We start from the raw sequence: 20,951 nt of genomic DNA on the forward strand, positions 1-20,951 counted from the left end.
CATGATCATACAGCTTCCTACTGTCAATCCTATGTATCATGCACATGATTGTAGGAATTCAATAGCTTTTTGCTTTATATTTAATTTTAAACAACTCATTAATCCTGGTCTATAGATGATATTAAATATTCTGCGTTTTTAAATAAATGTGTTACAATTGCAGCAACTGTTTGAATTGATTTGAACTCAATTGTATGTTAATTTAAAACCAATTTATAAACGAAATTGTATGGCATGGTTTGTATTACGGTCAATTGTCTCAGCACTTACAGATCATCAAAAATGCTATTATTTGTATGAAATTCTTCTGTTGTGAAATTATTTTTAATAAAATAATATTTGCGCACACACATATTTATTATCCTTTTTCTGTTTATGATCTGTTTGATCATTAGTCAATTTAATAGGAAAGTTGGTGTCAGCCTCCTGTGCCTGACACATGTGGTCGACTTTTTAGGTCTAAGACAAGCCGATTTCCTCACAATGTTTCATTTTACCGTTCAAGAGAATGTTAAATGTGCACATAGAAAATCCGTTGGCGCATGACCGGGGATCGAACCTACGATTTCAGAAATGGGAGTACCCTGTTGCCACTTGTCTTACTTTCCAATTAGATTGTCAAATGATCATGAAAGAGAAACATAATCTGAGTCCTGGACCTAAAAATTTGCGAATTAGTGAATACTTAAACGATATCCATAAACAAATCTAAATCGGCCTAAAATGTTAGATAAAATGGCTGAATTATTTTCCCACTTACGCAAGCTAGTACATTTATAGGTATTTCCGGGGAGGGGATTGCCACGCCCTGTTATGGCTACAATTATTTAAATGACTCACCGTTTATGGCTTAATAAAATGTCGTTGCGATGTTAACACTATTAAACATACAACATTGCATTTTGAATTCAAAAAGTTGCTGTAGAGTCCACATATCGGTCGCAAACCTATCCACACCAACTACTCGTATACATACAATTTGTATAGAAGTTAAAAATCACGGTCTAGTTAAAATAAATTGGTTTTTAGATAAAAGGCCGGCAACGCACTCGCGGGCGAGTTTATCTGTCTCATTAATTGCCCATGTGCGGTTGTGTCACTTAACATCAGGTGAGTTCTGCCCGTTAGGCCCCTGTTCTATATCACAAAAATGAGTCTATATTTAAGTAATACCAGCATATATACCATCCAATTCTATAGTCTATGCCTTGTACCATAAACAATTGTCACGAGTTCGCAACAATGGGAATGTCCGGTGCATAATCTATATTGTTTATTTTGGCTTTAACGTGAATTTCAAGGCAAGGTCTGCTTTATATAGACTGACTATACATATAAAATAATCGAACTAAAAAGGAAGGACTATATAGATTAATTGATTAATAAAAACCATGGTTACAATTTAAGAAGCATCTGGAGCGAACTATCTGTTTCCACCGGTTTCTGTCTACCTCTTTTATAACAGAGGACAGTTTTCAGGGCCATGTGGTTGGTGAACTGTCTTTTGCCTTCTGTGTCTAACCACGATTCGTTTCTCCAAGTCCTCATCGCCTCTGCTATGCCAAAATAAGATACGCAACAGGCATATGACAGGCGAGTTAATACGTTAAAAATACATATAACATAGCCCACGTTTAAATAAGTTCTCTTTTGAAATGGTTAACGGTCGTTATCATAAAAAGCGAGTGCAAAGCCCATGGGACATGTTTATGCCATAAAAAAATTAAAATGTCGTCATAGCTGGCAACTTTGCCCTTATTAGTGCACCCGCTGGACTGGTCTGACTTCTGACTGGGACGACCATACATTTTGCAAATACGATATTTTATTAAAGACTTACTTTTGTCACTCTTATATCTTAAAAATAAAATATATGGTTAACATACTTTAAAATAAATTAGACCTTTTTAAGTCTAGGCCTCTCTTCTCTTCTTTTTCATGATTATTTGTGATATACATGCCAATTTTTGGATCTAAGGCATGCCGGTTTCTTCGCGATGTTTTCCTACACCGAATGTTAAACGCGTATAATGTCCAAACAAAGTCCATTGGGATCGAACCTAAGGTCTGAAGGATGAGAATCACACACTTATAGTGCGGTTCTCATCTTAGTTAGTTGTAATACACAAGTGTAGTCCGATTGTACAAAGAGCAAGTCATTATAATCGCCCTTGCGACCTTTCAATGTAAATGACCATGGGTGGCGGTATAACATCAGATGAGCCTCATGGCTCCTGTTATATAAAACGAACAAACCTTTAAAAGCCTGAAACGTGGTCAACCTATCGTGTCCACTCGTGCGTGAGACAATACGGCCGAAATAAAATACACACACGCTTCAACAGTCTCAAAAGCCTTCATAATTTATCCGTATTATACATTACAATGCTTTTTTATACTCGGTAAAGACTATATAAAGCGATAGAAGAAACTATTTTTCATAGACTAAACTCAATCGGTCAGGACAAATTTAAAAACCGATTTTAACCGGTTTTAGTACATCCACATCGTTACCATGTCATTGAGTTGACATGTACTTGACGAGATGCGGGCGCAGACCACTTACCACTCATTTTATGCTTTCTTTTTTAAAGATGAGGTATGTGGCATAATTAATAAAGTTTTTTTTTTTTTAATTTTAAACGAACCTCTACAATTACATTGTTTGAAACGATTTAAATTGAAATGAAATTGTTTTAGAGTTGGCCTAGTGTCTTCATTCCTGTGGTCGTAGGTTCGATTCCCGGCTGTGCACCAGTGGACTAGCTGCACATTTAACAATTACTCGAAACCGAAATGCCTTAGACCCAAAAATTCGACGGCGTGTCACAGGAGGCAGATGACTTTGCCTATTTAGATTGACAAATGAAACAGATACCGAAATCTGAGGCCGACACCTAAAAATGTTCTATTGTATTTATTAATTTTATAAAGTATATAAGAGTCAATTATATTCCCAATGAATTGTTGACTGTCAACAAACTGCTGCCGTTTATGTGTAAATAATAAATTATATTAAACGAATTAAATACATAACCATAATCATGTTCTTTCTTAACAGAATGGTGAGACTTAACTTAATATAAGTTATTCTGATTAAAAACACGTATCCAAATTAAGTTTGCTCCAATAAAATCTCGTTTTTATCACAAAATCTACCTTTCTCCGCGGTAAAAATACAGGAAGTATGCAAATTTCGCGGTTGAATTGATACGCAACTCGTTCTAATATGTGTATTACAAATATTGATATGCAAAAGTGACTTTTATTATTATGCGAATAAAGTGTGTTCTATTAATATACAATTTATTTCCGCGTCAAGACAAAGCGAGTGCTCTCAGCGCCATGGGAATTGGCTTTATCAGGGTTGCTACATTAAACATAAAAGATATTTTGATGTTGATTTTATATGTTCACTTGATAAAGATTTTAATACAGAAATGCATCACATTTTTAGAATCGAAATCAATACTAAATTTATTATATTTTAAGTATGCAACGTATTTGTGGTGATGCGTCAAGCATTCTTCCTTGGAATGACCAAGTTTAAAGAAAAGAGAGGATTGGAAAATTGTGACAAGGAAAAGAGACGAAAGATTTCAGCATCATATAATGCTATATAATGGCGTACTTGAATATTTTTTTTATGTTGGCAACCTTATATCAGTCTAGCTAATGATAATAATCAAACGATCGCTGTCAACTGTGTGGCAAATTGTAACTTCGCGAAGGGGGGTTTTTACCGTTACTCGGCTAATAATATGTTTTCGTTAAGGAATAGTCTTCAATAGGACAATCCAAAATTAACTTTGAAAGATTATACATACAAGGATTTTTGACATCGTTATTATATATTGACTCAAAAATCATCTTCGCTATTAAAATGATTTTTAGGGGCCATAATTAAAAGTGCTCAAATTACATTTAGAGCTTGACTTCCAGCTGACAGCTGGCAGCTCCTACTCCAGTTTCAGCTTTACATTCGTCTACTTTAGTCAAAGCAGGGGTTTATTTATTATAAACAACACAAAAATCATCTTCGCTTTTAAAATGATTTTTGAGTATCCTGATGATCCTCTTCATTAATTTCCCTAGTGGTGAAGATTTTTTTAAAATATTAAGTTGTCTTTTTTATCTCTTAATATAGTATTGTGTTAAGTTTCCTGTATCGTTTTCATATCAATGTAATCTGTTTTGGCTATACTGTCTAAGTGTTTTCTTTTATTATATAGCTGTAAGATTGCTTAATAATAATTAAATAACACAACATCTCAGCCAGTGTCAGAGCTGACAGGGATCTTTCTCTGTATTTGTTTTTTTCTATGTTACAGCAGGCAGACAAGCAGGAGGCCATGGACACTCGCACTGCCAGAAGGCTTCGCAAGCGCGCTGCCGGCCTTTTGAGAATTGGTACGCTCTTTTCTTGAAGGACCCTAATTCGAATTGGTTGTTGTTGTTCTCCACGACTCTGCTGTTGAGAAGATATGGTTAGCTTGAAGTTTCTAAATATTAAGCTATTACTTACCAGGCATACACACGCATCTGAAAGTTCCTGGATCGTCGAGACATGACCCCTCGTTCCTACAAGGGTGGCTCTCACATTCATTAACATTAGTCTCACATCTTGGTCCCGTGAAACCTACAGAACAGTTGCAGGCGAACGAACCAGGCGTGTTGACACAGATGCCATCGTGTTCGCAGGGAGAACCTGGGGAATTTAGGAATGTTCTAGAATCGATTCGTGTAAAATTCTGGGCATGGCATTAGATTATAAAGTTAAAAGAATTTTAGTATGTGATGATCACGTTAAACTCCTTACCCTGCTCGCATTCATCAATATCCTCTGAACAATCGAGACCCTTATAACCAGATGCGCAGGAACATGTGTATGAACCATTAATAGGACTTGTGTCACAGATCGCGTCAGCGTGACACGGGTTTGATGTGCAGGCATCGTCCAAGTGGCAGAGAAGACCTGGAATCAATCGAATTACTTATTATTAAATAAATAAAATAAATAAATGAATTAAAACACACTTTGTGTAATCACCATTACATCATTGCTAATAAGTTATAAGAAACTTTTGTGTTAGCACTTACCAGTTTTTCCAGGCGTACACTTGCAGTAGAAGGCACCAACTCGATCAATGCAGGTTGCGCCGTTGAAGCAGGCGGCGCCAGCACAGTCATCAATGTTCACTGAGCACTCGGGGCCTGTCCACCCGTTGACACAGATGCAGGAAAAGCCTCCAGCTGTGTTGGTGCAGGTGGCTCCGTTCTGGCAGACTAGAGGTCTGTGGAGAATAACAAAGTTTGAACTGTCGGTTACAAAAATTAAATTAAATCAGTGGCGCTACAATCTCTTTAGGTCTTGGCCTCAGATATCTGAAGCTGTTACATGATTTTAAATCTAATAGTCAAGTAGGTGATCAGCCTCCAGTGCCTGACACACGTCGTCGACTTTTTGAGTCTAAGACATGTCGGTTTCCTCACGATGTTTTTCCTTCACCTCGGAACCTACGACCTCGGGTAAGAGAGTCGCTCACACGCCACTAGGCCAACACAGCTCTGAACTGAAGGTTAATCATCCAAAATATTGGCTTACCTGTTTAACAATAGTAATAAAATAATAAATAAAAGTAATAAAAGAGCCGTTTTCATCATTAACTTAATTTAATTTTTACGTCTACAAAAGCATATTTTGTGTAAGACTGTTTTAATATCTTTAATAATATAATAATAAAACGCCGACAAAAGCGGCGTTCGTAATTTCTGGAAATATATGCTAGTTTTTAAGTAAGCGTAATTTGAGAGCTTCTTAAACCTGACTTGGGGTTTAATAATTGTAATGTTCATTGTTTACGAAGGTTATATTATGTAATACATGGCTCACAAATGTACTAAAAGGTTTTATTAAGAAATAATGATAATTAATATGACATTTGCGTGGCGATTTTATAGTGGCTCAGTCTAAATATACCACTTTCTTTGAAAATAAATTATTATAAATTATTTTGTGAGAATTTGACTGCTTTTTTGTAACAGAGGGCACAAAGGCATAAGGCGAAGAGCCTTCACTAATGTTACGTACATGGAAAATGCCAGAAGGCTGGCAAGTGCGTTGCCGGCCTTTTAAGAATTGGTACGCTCTTTTATTGAAGGACCTTAATTCGAATTGGTACGGAAACACATAGTGGTGCACGGCAATATATATAGACAAAACATTTACTACTTTGTTAAGCACTTTTAGAAGTTAGATAACTTAAATACACAAATTAAAAATGCCTCGATATTCGTCGTTTTGAAATAGTTTTAAAAAAGATTACTCAAATGTGATTTTTATAATACTTAATCAAATTAAGTCTCAGTATAAGGTTGATAATTGTTTTAGATATATATATTTTTACATACAAAATTGAATATAACTTTTTTCATCGACGAATAGCATTTGACGCACCCATTTATAACTGGCATTTCACAATCGGAATCTCTATAAACTGGGTGTGTCAGGGCGCGTGCTCTATGGGCTATCTGATCAAACCATAGAGCATTACACAAATCTAAGCTATTTACCTAATAATTATTTGAATTATGTACCAAAGTTACTAAGCATATTGTTTTAAATATTACTCAATTCAACATTGGTTTGTCTAAAAGCACAGTTATTTCTTTTTATCTTTAATTAGGCGTAGACAATATTCACCTATTGGTAGAGGTGTGGTGAATACCACATATTAGCATGAGTTTTAGGATCCAAAAAGACCGACGCAGCGTACGATCATAACATTTCTCAGCTACACTATATACACACATACACACCCTTTCACACATTAACGCATACTTATAGTCTTATTAGCTGTAACACTAAAATTTCTTTGGAAAAACTGTTTTAAACTTCGGAACAGCTATACTCGAAACAAGTGTAATATATAAATTTTATCACAACCCTTTTGTATAATAAAGTTTTATTTATATACTTTGAAACATTACTTAAAACATTTACCTAATAAAGATCCCAACAATGATTTACGTTACCACCACCAAACACTTAGAAACGACAATAAATATGTTACTTCAAAGAAGCTGTAAATCAAACGTGACTATTCGCTTTAATACGCCACATATTATTCACAAGTTATGAGCTGAAGCGTATTTTAAAGATTTCTAACACATTTAACAGAAATTACCGCGTTTCATTTAAATTTGAATTATTTTAGCGGTTAATAATGGTGCGTATTTGTTGATAATGATCAGTCCAATATACAATATAAATATTAGTATATGTATTATAGGACATTTTTCACAATACATATAACTGTTTGATTATCCTGAGAGTGGTGTAACTTTAACAAAAGTTTTTCGAAACATTATTATCGCCATGTCTTATGTCATATACTTAGGGTATGCAATTTAATATTCTAAATAGGTTCAATGCTCGTAAATACAACGTTACCAGCCATAAATTGTCGACTTATAATATATTGATTTATATATCTGTAATTAGATCAATAAGATAAGTCAATTATATAGGCGAATTATGTAAAAGTAGTCTATTACTAGCCCGTCAAATGTAAATAAGTATAAATATATACTGTAATCCACAAGTATTAGAATTACAATTTGGTTTTAGTTCTTAATTCACATTTTTTCCGTCACCGCAAATCATATCTACATTTAAAAAAATGCATTTTTTAATAAATTCGTTATTTACAAAAGCAGAATAACGTCTTGATTTTTGTTCTTAATTCAAAATTCTAATTTGAAACAAATTTAAAATTTAGAACATCGAACACTCCCATTAAGAGGAAATACTTGCTCCGCGCTTTAAGAACTAATGCACTATTGCATTGGAAAAACTTGAAAAGGGCGTTGAAATACGGAAGTTGGTCATCAGTCTATCATTAATCATGCATTTGAGCGACGTAAGAAGTATCATTTGTAAGGCTTTCTTTGAATTTTACCGCTACGGGTTTATACTTGAATAAATATTAATTCCTCTATGGTGAGTTTTGTTGAGATGATTTAGGTGCCTTTACTGCCTATTTATCATTTTACTCGTTATATTATGTATATAGTAAAGTGTAGATATGTTGGATATGTATCAAAGATATATGGATTTCTATGTACTTGCTCCGACTTCTTAAGTCAACAAAATGCAAATGACAGTAAAAAATAGTTTATAAATTGAGTTTGATAAATATTTCTAATTACAAATAGAATGTGTGTGTAGAAAGTTGAGCGGTTTGCAGTCAATAAACAAAAGTTATTACTGCGCAAGTAATTTATTGACTACTGACAGCGTTTGCGCATGTATTGGCCTACAGTTAATGTGTAGTATATTTTACTAACCCAAATATATTTATTGAATTATTTAAAAAATCAATAAAAAGTACAGGTACTTATTTATTAATTCACACTTCCACATACACAATTATAAAGTATGTAAGGGCCATATGGGGCCACTCTATCGCTAACAAGCGATCTCTGCAACTAGTAGGAAAAAACTAAAAAAGAAAAAAGATGGGTAATATGTAATTATATTAGTATTGCCAATTTTCAAATCTAAGCAAGTTTTTGAACCAGGAATTTCAAAACACTTGGCCATTCATCAACCAGATGTACCAAAGAAGAAGACTCATCGTCCTCAAAACTATACAGTTCAAGAACTGGGCGGAAACCGGTGGAAACAGATCGCTCCAGATGTTTCCTTCAGACCACAACCCTCAGACATGAGCTACCGACTGCAAAGAGAGATAATCAAACTCAACGTATAGACAATGTTAAGCCATTCAATCAAGTCGGTCGAGTCAATGGGATATTGATTAATGTCTGGGATGAGTTCAAATTGAATATGCTACCGGTTCAAGCCGACATAAGATTGATTGTGTAATGAAGATGTGTTTGAACTGTGATTACATTTCTTTATAAAATAGCGGCGAAGGAATGTTCTTTATTAAATTGAGTTCGTTCGCTACAAACAATTTACCTAGGTTGTACGAACGTTAAATCTAAGTCGCTTGAATTTTAAGTATGCTAACACAATTCATGTTGTCATAGCGACTTTGGATGTAAATGCTGACATCGGATGTAGCGATTGTTTTTTTAATAAATGTAAAATTCCCAGAAGTCCTATATATTTCTTTCACAAACATTTCTTATCTTCTATTTCGTTTATGTTTCAGAGTTAAATTGGGTCTCAAAGTGATAATCTGAGTTAGATGCAGTGAATGTGTGCAAATATTTATAATAATAAATTAATATAAACTGTACACATTTGTCTTTTCTTTACCTTTGTCTGTAACGACTATAACGACGATGTCATATCCCCTCATTGTCGTTATACGCGAAATCTACTGTACATACTGATTTTCTTGAGTTACTAGAACTAAAAGTCTTCTACTGTACTGCGCATCTACTTTTAATAGTCCATTGAATGACTGGGTATTACAACTTAATAACATTAATGAAAATATTGATATATTTAACAACAATTTTCCTAATTATCGATGAGCTCTTAATGAGCTTCAAGTTTTAGTTATTTTCTGCCGTTTGCTTTTGTTAAATTTTTTCCTTGCTTATTTGAAAACTTGTTTTTTTGTCAAATTTAATTTTACTTATTAGGTAATTAATAATAAGAAAAGTGTTTTGAAATGAATGTTTATAAAATCTTTATCATCGTCTGCGCATGTAACTAGATCACGACAACAGCTAATGGCTACACAAACCTCTCGAACCGCTTCACAACTATTTTATAGATTATTCGGCTCCTAACAATTCACCAGAAGCAAATTGTAATTTGTTAGTTGAGTAACGGCAAACGGCTTTACTATCGCTTTATATAGTCTTAGATACGAGGCCATAATTAACAGTTTAGGTTTTAGTGTAATGTTCTAAAATATTTTAATTACGGTGGATATCTATGATATGGAAGACTATCGGATCCAACAGATGTCCTGAAAATACGTCTTACATACAAAAAACACTTATTCAGTCGTTTCGTTTAAGTGGAGTTGAGAATGATGTAAATCGTATAAGACTTCTGGGAATTTGTATTAATGAATTTTGAAAAAAAAAAGTTGTATAAATAAGATTAATACAAATAATAATATAAATATTTTTTGCTAATACAGTAAGTACAATCTTTAACTAAGTAACACGATATTATTACAGATTGTTAGGCAGAAAGTTCGCTGGGTCAGCTAGTATATAAGTACATAATTAAAGAAGATATTATTATTAACAAATATAAGATACTTTATCATATAAATTTTATCATCACATAGAAACCAAAAACGTACTTTCATCCAATGCAATTAAATAGTATTTTAATGGTTATTAAGGGTTCCTCACTTAACGAGCTTTTAAATTTAAATTAGAGTCAACGATAGTGCTACCAACGCTACCGCATTGAACTTATCAAAACACCATTACGAGCTACTGAGATGGGTTATCTATACTAATTAATAAAATATATTCATGAATAAACATGGACTATCTTAAATGTACGTTAAAGAATTTATAAGTATAGAAAAATGTTAGTATGTAGTGGGTAGGTGTAGTGTAAACGCCGAAACTCTAAGTACACGCATGTTTAAATAATGTATTTTGGTAAAGTAAATGCTTAGAGCAATGACAGAGTTACCAGCAGGCTAAGGAGCAAATTTGGCTCGTAATTACTGCCCTATGGAGTCGTGCAAGTATTACGTAAGCGGTATGGGGGAATCTTTGAATTTCTTATTTGGTGATTACTTCAACAGTGATTTTCTTCTTTACACATTGAAAGCGAAATGTATTTTTGAGAATTCCTACAAAAATTAATACGTTTATGTACTATTATTTTCGAGAGATTTGCCTACTATTGCTGACAAGAGGGGGGGGGGGGGGTACATTGCATTAAATCTGATATAAACAAAAAGACTTATAAATGTAATTTAATAATACTAGCTGATGTGAAACTCATCTAAAATTATAGTGATTCTCTTCTGGTACCAAGTGTCTTTTTTTTAACATTTACATACGCTTTAATTGCTTTGTTTTTTCCATTCATTGTCTATGACTTATGACTTTTTTCACTTTTTGCGCTTGCTTTATCTAATTTTCTTTCTTGCCTGGCAGAGATCGCTCGAAAGCGTCAACGAAGTAATGAAATCGTGAAGGCATAGTTCACAATCATACTGATAACGGAAATAATAATGTTGATTAAGTGCAAATCATAAGCAATTTAAAAGCAAAAGGCAAGTATGTACATTGGTCAACTCTTCACCCAATATCATCTGTATCTTTACAGGCGTTGCTCACTAAGTTACTGCTCAATATGATTTCCTGATGATGATATTTTATCTGTGACCTGATCTTCATAATCAAGTATTCAAAAACAAACTGTTCACGCTCACACACCAATGGTCGCATAACATAAAAAATATAAAAATTATAGTAACTCGATATGCATTATCTCTTCGTGGGATTAGATGACACTATCCCATAAGATAATCTTCAACGGAAACTATACTTTATGCAAACAAGATTTGGTTCAAATTTCATTGATTATACAATCACGAATACGCATTGTAAAAGCTTTTGTACACTATAAGAATAGAATTCAAAATACAATGACAGGTTATTACGATGTAAAAATGCAGAGCTTTCCAGTTTAAATAATGTACATTCTAAACTCTATTGCTTTAAAAATAAGGTTGGATATTGAATGAAACATGTAAATTATCTTTAAGCCCGGCGGTCCTGTATGGAAATTTTGGATTTATTAATAAGCAATAAGAGAATTTACACGGACTTGGTAGGTGGCAGAGAGAATATCCTATGGGCTTAAGTTTTAATATTGATTAAGTGTTCTCTACCTTCTGGATTGTTTATCAGTACGAGTTTCACAAGACAGAAACACAAGCGATGGACTTCATCGTACTTAGCCTTAAATCTCAACTCTGGGTTTAAACCTAGGCGTACATACGAATTAAACAATTAGTAAAACAAACTTTTGTTACATTTGAGTTGCGTAACGGTTTAAAAATAATGTACTATTAATTTATAGAAAGTATTTCCATCGTAATTTAATTTGTATTTAAAACCCAGAAGATTCGGATGTAGTTGTCGACATGCCTGAGAATTTTACTACGGAAGTGAAACCTTATTTCCCTTTGGAATATGTTTTAAAACGACCTCTTCAGATAGTATGGTTTCACTTCACTTTATCCTGTTTGATACACTATTCAAAAGAGTTTTTTTAATTTAATTTGACTTTAAAGAAATAGAAGTTAATTACGCATCTGTCGAACGATATATGTATAATATTCTACGCTTTCGATATTTGTAAATATGTGAGGAACATACTAACAATACAATAATGGATCTGTATAGTAATTTTATTCTAGGAGAACATTGTCTTCACATATAATTATTTAAGTAATGTATACAAATATTGTTAATTCTATTTGAAAGTTTCTTGCCCATTCTCCACACTTGGAAGCAGCATCTAGAAGGATCTTTATATTTTATTTAACGTTTAAATTTCGATACCCGCCGAAACTATATTAAAGTTAACTAATACTTAATACAGGCTTATACTACCTTGATAAATACGTTATTAACTTTTTACTATAATAAAGATAAACGTAACGTTAATTCTCTTCTAACGACGCAAAAACTAATTCACACGCGGGAATAGGCACATCTAATTTGATGAGAAATTTATTAGAAAAAATGATACTACTTCGTCTGGAAAATTATGAAAAGCAGTCTTGCTACCTATGATAATAATGAATGAACCAGAGATATGAGCTTTTCATTGCAAAAACAAGTGCCTGCGTAAGTGCACATGACAGAAGTGAATCTTCTTTGTAAATGACTATGCTAAAAGCCCCAATAGATGATCATGTTCCAATATGTTATCACTTCATGTGTTTGTACATCTATATTTACTGTATACGTACGCATGATAATATAAACTAATAAAATATATGCGTTTACTGCCCAAGAAGTTGCGACAGAATTTCCATCTAAAGTACATATATTTTCTCTCCCTTATTCTCTCTCTCAATCTTTTTCACTTGCATGCTCCGTACTCTCGCTCCATTATTTTTTTGTTATATAATTTCGTTTTTCCTAAAAATTATTATTGTTTCTAATGTAACTATTTTGATTGGTTATTCATGAATAAAATAAAGATATTTATACACGTGTTACAATTTAAGGTTTGTACAAAAACATCGGGGTATTCAACACAAGTCCTCCAAGCAACAAAATGTACATGACTGTTGAGAAGTAATCCCTCAAAAAGTACAACGACCTTACAATAGCCAGACAGCGAACGAGCGTCGACCTCTTGACGACTTATTTAGTAATTAACACCCAATAGATGTAAAAAACACCAGATGGATGTAATTATCCCATTCGATTCCTTTTACATTGTGAGAACACTTGTGACGCAAGTCTGATGTTAGATTATTCTAAGAAACATTTAGGAGTTCAAGAATTTAATTTAAATTTGGTATGGGTTGAATTTGGCGCAAAGCAAAAAGCTCAAAATTAGAATAGTGTTATTATATTTTCTATTTTATATCAAAGTCTATAAATCTTTTTCAAATGCGTTTTAGGAGTTAGTGAACAATGCGAGGTTATTAAGGGACCATATTAGCTTGAATTAAGGAAACTTAGAGCACGCTAACAATGCTAAAAACCTCTCTGTATACATCGCTGCGATAAACACTGTAATCAATCGAAATTTAAATTTTCTTACCTCAGAGCACACTCGTTCATAGAGGTTTATGTTTATATTTATGTATTTTAAAAATTAGAAAACAAGGCGTGATAATTAACAGACCATATTAGCAGTTAAGGAAACTTAGAGGAAGTTAACAATGCTAAAAAGCTCTGTTTATATCCGTTACGCTGCGATAAACACTGTAATTAAGAAGATTCGAAATTTAAATAATCTTACCTCAAAGCACACTCGTCCACATCGGTCTCGCACAGTGTTCCCGAAAACGTTGGTGGACATTCGCAGGTGTACGAGTTCAGTCCATCGAGGCACGTTGCGCCATTTTGGCACAAATGCCCTGGGCAGTCGTCAATGTCAATCTCGCAGTTCTGCCCACGGTAACCTGTAATAACATCCGCAATTAATTTTGTGTATTGAGCTTCTTTGGAAAAGTATTAGAAGCAAGAAAAGATGAAAGTAGGAAGAGAGCAAAAGGTCAAGATCTAAATATAAATATATATTATTATGCATTCCAGGCGAAAGTTACTTCAAGGGCTTTGCAGTAATACGCAGAATTTTCTAAACCATATCATTGCTTTCTTAGAACATCTTTAACTCCCACTGCCTCGTTTGTCTGTCTGTATGATTATGAAAACCCACCTAACTTTACACCAATGGATTGTCTAATTCTTAAGTAAGGTTTTTTGTACAATTGATAATTGATTTACGTAAGTTGACTGAAACGTAGCGTTGAGAGACAGATTTTGTTATAACAATTAAAATCTACGGAAGCTGGTAGTATTTTATGTCAACCAAACCACTTCATGTGTATCAGTAACACATAAAAGCGTCAAGAAAAATACGCCTATGACCCCTTACATACACTTTCACTTAATCTGGTCCATTCATTAGCCTACGAAGTACTAATTAACTGACAAAACTAACAGAGAAGTTCCCACGAACACATCTGTTACGTTTTAAATCTATCGGCGCCTGAGTGACGTCATGTGGCGTTTAATATTGTAAAAATACTCGTCAAAATGTGTTTTAACAGATTGCGAAGGGGCGCTAATTTAGTTACTATTGGCAAAACAACTTAGTTACAGTTTAATTCGTTAATTTAAATATAAATTATTTACAAAACAGCCACGCCCTTTTTCTTTAACGTATTTCATACTTCCTAGACTGTACTATGGACACCCCAAAAGTTTTATTACTCTCATCCTGCTTTGATTTTGTTCCCTCAGGAGAAGACCCTTGGGCCGTGGGGTTCAAGTGCACAGGCTCATTAAAATTAAGTTGGCGTCTGATAGATTGTGGGCTGGAGCTTTCCTCGCTCAACCAATAAGTATCTCAATACAGCAAGGAAATGCCAGCGTTGAAGCTAAGGCACCAAACTTTTTATATTTGTTTAATTAAATATTATTAGGTATTAAGTTTAATCTACACACTTCTTTTTAGATTTGGTCTAATACTTAAAAACATTAGGAGCATTGGAACAAATAAATTCTGTCGCGACTAGCAAATGTTAGCATAAATTGACATCTGATTAGTTAATTACGCTGACATGTGCATAGAGGCGTTAGTGTCAAGATGATAATTAAAAGCTTTTTGCATTTGGAGCAAAAAAAAATTTGCATAATCTGTTATGTGTTAGCGTTCTAAATGGAAGGATAAATGTTTATTTCTGATAAACTTCATATTAAAGTTATCAAGCCAGTTGTAAAGCCAGAGAGATCATGTGTTTCCTTCTAAGAATTTGTACACTGTAATGAAGGCCCCAAAATCGAATTGATTCACAAATACTTCAGTGGTCAGCTGGTTCTATATAGCCTTGTGGGGGTGGTTAAAAATTCATGAGATTTTGACAAACGGGAATCACAATTCTCGCTAATTACAGCTTACTAACTTTAAGACCTTTTACAGCATATCATATTGAATGAATATTGTATGTTGAATATATGACCGCTGAACATATATTGATGATATTTGCCCAAAGTCCACAATCTGTACACAGTTTATACAAAATGGCTCAACATTTATCTATGCAAACGTTTGGATAGTATCGACATAGTATTAACATACAGTATTAACATACTGTGAGAGTTGTAACTCACACATTTCTCACGTTGAGTAAATAAAATTAATATACGAATATTTAGTGTTGCGCAAAACAACCGTCCCTGCACCAATATATCTCTACAAAACCTTTTCCAAATTTTAAATCACGTGTATGATTTAACAGGAATTGAATACGATAACAATTTCTTTACGAAACCACTGAGCCATTTTGAAATCAATATAAATTGCCTATTAAGGTATTACAAAATTGCACAATTTAAGTGTTATTTCATTACATATAATAACTGTTGAAAATCGTCTCATCAAGGAAATAATGTCTCAAATTATATCACACTTCAAAGGAATTTAGACTCTCATACCTTACAATAAAGTCTGACGCAAGTTGATTGTATTTTTTGGATTATTTTGGCAAGTCAAAGGTCATGCTCTCTCTTGTAATTCATGGCATGGGATTTTAAGATATACCAGACATCTTGGAAACTTTACGCAACACAAAACGAAATAAGACTCTCAGCCGCGAGGTCGCAGGTTCGATCCCAGGCTTTGCACCAATGGACATTATTTTTATGTGCGCATTTAACATTCGCGCACACGGTGATCGAAAACACCATGAGGAAGCCGGCCTGGTATAGACCCAAATAGTCGATGTGTGTGTCAGGCACAGGATGCCTATTAGATAGACAAATGTTTATGAGCAGATACCGAAATCTGATGACCTTAATATCGGGTCATATTGCAATCAGGCTAGAAAATATCCCGCATGAAACTGTAGAGAATTCGTTTCATGTGTCCTAAATCGTATATGTTTTAATAATACTACTTTATTGAAAGTGAGTAACTACTTGAAAATTCACTTCATAAAATATTGTCAGTTTTAGAAATAAATAACGTGCTTTCAAGATCGCTTTAGTTATAGGAACTATGAGTCAATACTAAATTTAAACAGAAATATTCCCACATTAATATTTCATAGCAATTACCACTTCAGTATCTAAGTGGCCCAAGTGAGAAACCTTGCACTAAATCAATCATGTAACTGAAACACAATTAGTTTAATTACGTGTAGAAAAATTCTAAACATATACATACATGACGCAAAACATTGGAACAGTTTCGTAATTATAATTTTTATTCATTTAACTAAAAGTTAAAAGGTTAAGTTCTGAACTTATGTATATGTATAGCAAAATACGGTTCGGAGAATGTTAATACAAAATGTTAGTAAAAAAAAATTGTATTCAATAAATGTCGTGGAAGATAACAACACAAGACCAATGGGAATGGTTAGATTGATAATATTTAAAATATTACTATGTAGTTGTTACATATTCACAACATTCAAATATAAAAAACTTAAACAGTCGCGGAGAGTTTGTTGCCGGTTCTTCTCTTCCGTTCTACGCCCTTGATTTGATAGCTGGCAGTAAATATAAAATTAGAAGCATTCAATGTATATTTATTTTTTGACATTCATAAGTGTACATTGTGTTATCTACATGAATAAATAATTCTTGATTTGATTTGATTAACGGCGTAATTTTTATTATTATTATAATCGAAGTTGGAGGAAAGACTATATTTGTGTGTACGACAGCCGTGCCAAGTTTTGTGCTTGTCTTATATCGAAACAATCAACAATAGCATCAAACAGAGCGTTACATCATACCCAAAATTAAGTGCTCTGAACATTTCTAAAAAAATATATCTATTACGAACAAGTCATATAAACTTGGCATGTCAATGAAAATAAATAAGCACACCTAGTTATCGGTAAGTGGCGCCGCGGGCTGAGGCTAACTAATTATGGGATTTGTAATGTTTATTTCTCTCACATATTTTAATGCCTTGATTCTGCAACAGGTCAAAGATTATTTGTTTTACAATACTTTTGCATTGTGATCAGCCGGCTCCATCGAATTATTAGACGTTGTCACGTCAAAATAAAATATGTTTATTTTGGCATACAATATGTATCACTTATTCCGCGTCATTAAATTTTATACAAAATCTCTACTCATCACCAAAGAAGACAGAGAATACTCTTTTAAAATAGCAAATCATCAAACAACACTTCTTTTAAAACAGGTTCTGATAAATCTGATAGACTGTTAATATATAAAGAACAAAAAACCATTGAATTAGCAGCTATTAACTGGTTCTTGCAATTCGGGAGCTGTACATGTTAATGTCAAATCTAAGGCCACCTCGCGTGTCACAATAGAAATAAAATTATTATCTAGGACATCATTATTCGCACGTCCACGGCACGCCATTATGAACACGAATTGTAAAACAAAACGTAAGATTGCGTGTCTGTATTCTTTGACCCTACGCCCCGAGGCGACCACGACTTGAAAGCTTTGGACCAGTTTATAACCATATTTATAGATATGCAGATTAGAGAGGTAGAAATATGATTTCGATAATGTAGACTACAACATAAACTAGTTGGTGTTAAAGGTAGGTTGTATACAATTTATCTAAGTTGCGAAAATTCGTTTTCTCGGATTAGCGTTTTTAAGATACCATTTTTATTGCATATTTTATAAAATAGTTAAAAATTAATATAACGATAATTAAACAAAATTTTGTCCTTGTGTGTTTGTGTATTATGTATATATATATATGTAGCTTATGGAAATTGAAACTTCTGTATATTTAATTGTTATTTTTAGGTATTAATAACTGATTTTTATAGGTAAATTGTACACTATTAAGAGTTGCTTAAATTTGTCTCTTCGAACTAGCTAACTATAAAAATATAAAAAATAATATTAATAAAATATGATGAAACATTATAAAATAGATAAATAACTTTTTTATGACTAATTTTATCATATCTACTGATGCACCCATATCTGGAAATACACGAGACAATCTTCAGAGCGTCTCTGTATATCTTTTAGTTTCACGATATTTTGGGCAAAATTATTGGACCACCGAGGTGCCGAGGAGCCGAGGTGGGTATCTCCTGTGCCTGACACACGCCGTCAACTTTTTTAGGTCTAAGGCAAGCCGATTCCCTTACGATGTTTTCCTACACTGTTCGAGTTAAATGCGCACATGGAAAATCGATTGGTGCACAACCGGCGATCGAACCTACGACCTCAGGAATGAGAGTCGCACGCTGAAGCCACTAAGCCATCACTACTCTCAATGTTAACAATCGTATATACTTGTAAGATATATATAACACGAGAATAAGTTTGGCCATGGGTCTCGAAATAGTATAACCTAATTTATCAATGTAAATTTCAGGTCCTTTTATTGGAAATATAGTAAAACAGATTAATCTCTGTTAACAACAAGCTTATAAGGCGACAGGTAATCTACTCTGATCTATGTATGGAAATATGTAATTATAAGTTGACACAATTTCTTGTACGCAACAAATTTAGCAATAAAATCTTACTTGTATAAACAAAACAAGAATAATTACTAACTATGCATTTCGCAACAGATCCAACTTACAAGAAATATTGTTGTTACATTTTAATGAATTAAGACACCTTGCCCACAGATGGACATTAAACAAAAAAGCAATGGAAGGGGCCTGATAAAGGAGAGTGGGCTGCTGATATAAATAGCAGGAAAAGACTGGTCGAATACTGGCATCAGGTTTTTAGGGGGCCTTGATCCGAGGGGACCTAATAAATTACTATCAACATTAAGCTATAAGTAATTTGAAATGGAAATTATTGATATAAAAAAGCTTTATATAAACTAATCGTAATTTATCCAAGAATCTCCCGGAGAAGACGCTCCCTAATATGGTATTTTCAAGGAGCTATTCCTCTAGTTATAATATAAAGAAAGCTTTACTTACCCGAAGGACAATCGCACTCATATCTTAGTTGATCCAACGGCGTGCATCTTCCTCCGTGCAGACATGGTGACGGTTCACAAGGAACATACTCAGCATCACAGTCCCTTCCCGTATACCCCGGCTCACAAACACAGGTATAGGACCCGTGGGTGTTGAAGCAACGTCCATGGTGACAGGGGCCGGAGCCGCTGGAACATTCGACGACGTCTTCAGTACACCGCGAGCCGGTGAAGCCAGGTGGACAGACACAGGAATATCCAGCCGCCGTTGTATTGTCAGCAACGCAACGACCTCCGTTTCGACAGGGCTGCGATGCACAGTGGTCTTCGTGGGAGCACTCTTCACCTGAAAACATAGGGGATTGAAAATTTCGAATGATCGAGTTTTGTGGAGTTTATATATATATATAAATGAATCTCTATTTCCCTTGGTCTGTTTCGCTAATTATTTTTTTCTTGTGTTTGTTATTGTCAGGAGAAGGTTTTATAGGAAATAAGCTACTTATTAACAATATTAAGTAATTCTGACTTTTGTTACGATAGAAGTTGTTTTCAGTGCATTTTACGCATACACATAAAATATAAAATAATTACAGTCGCAAATTTGTTGTGGCATTACTATTGAATATACATGTTTTTCATATGGCCAGTTATATGTCGCCTGTCCCGTGTCGAAATACAAACAAAACTTTCTTTATACACGCCAGAAAAATGTTGTATGTCATACATACAGCATTAGAATGAACTCTTTGTTACTGAAATATTGTTTAGTTAATTATACCAATTCGAAATTGTTAGTTGAGGTAGGATAACGTCGCCTCCGCTTATATATTATAATTAATAAAGAACTGTGTAATGTACTATGGTTTGATCCCTTATATAAAAAATACATATATACATGAGTTAATCATCCATCACTTCTTGCATGTCATAAATAACTAAATCAATGTCAAAATAACAAATCTCAAGTATTATTATTTCACACGGTTGTTTATGGGTTACAAACAAAAGGCCGAATTCATGGTTTTGTTTATACAGTTCACATAATCAGCAATTTAAATTAATTGACGTAGGTGAGTCAGTGATTTAATAATTAAAATATCGTAAACTTGCACCATTAACGGTCAAACCCAATAATCTCAATACATTTTTGACCATCTGAGATAGACATCTTAATTCAAATATTGATGTGCCAATAACCAATCGACGGATTGTAATAGCCATCTGTCGATAAAAGCAATCGGTGTATGTGGACCTTTGCATGAAAATGACAGTTAAATTGTTATTTTATAGAATAGGGGGAAAACGAGCAGGAGGCTCATCAGATGTTAAG

General features: G+C 33.7%; 1 protein-coding gene across 2 annotated transcripts in view; it reads right to left on the reverse strand.

Annotated features, from left to right (window-relative positions):
- Positions 1-20,951, reverse strand: part of LOC111000675 (neurogenic locus Notch protein) — a 117,973-nt gene that overhangs the window by 19,723 nt on the left and 77,299 nt on the right. For both annotated transcript variants that reach the window (XM_022270219.2, XM_022270218.2), the window contains exons 4-8: positions 19,620-19,964; positions 13,952-14,114; positions 5,101-5,294; positions 4,820-4,975; positions 4,526-4,708 (exon numbers count right to left, since the gene is read on the reverse strand). In XM_022270219.2, the coding sequence (XP_022125911.2) occupies positions 4,526-4,708; positions 4,820-4,975; positions 5,101-5,294; positions 13,952-14,114; positions 19,620-19,964 (1,041 nt within the window). The remainder of the gene's footprint in view (positions 1-4,525; positions 4,709-4,819; positions 4,976-5,100; positions 5,295-13,951; positions 14,115-19,619; positions 19,965-20,951) is intronic.

Source organism: Pieris rapae, chromosome 2 (genome assembly GCF_905147795.1).
Source record: "Pieris rapae chromosome 2, ilPieRapa1.1, whole genome shotgun sequence".
Lineage (NCBI taxonomy): Eukaryota > Metazoa > Arthropoda > Insecta > Lepidoptera > Pieridae > Pieris > Pieris rapae.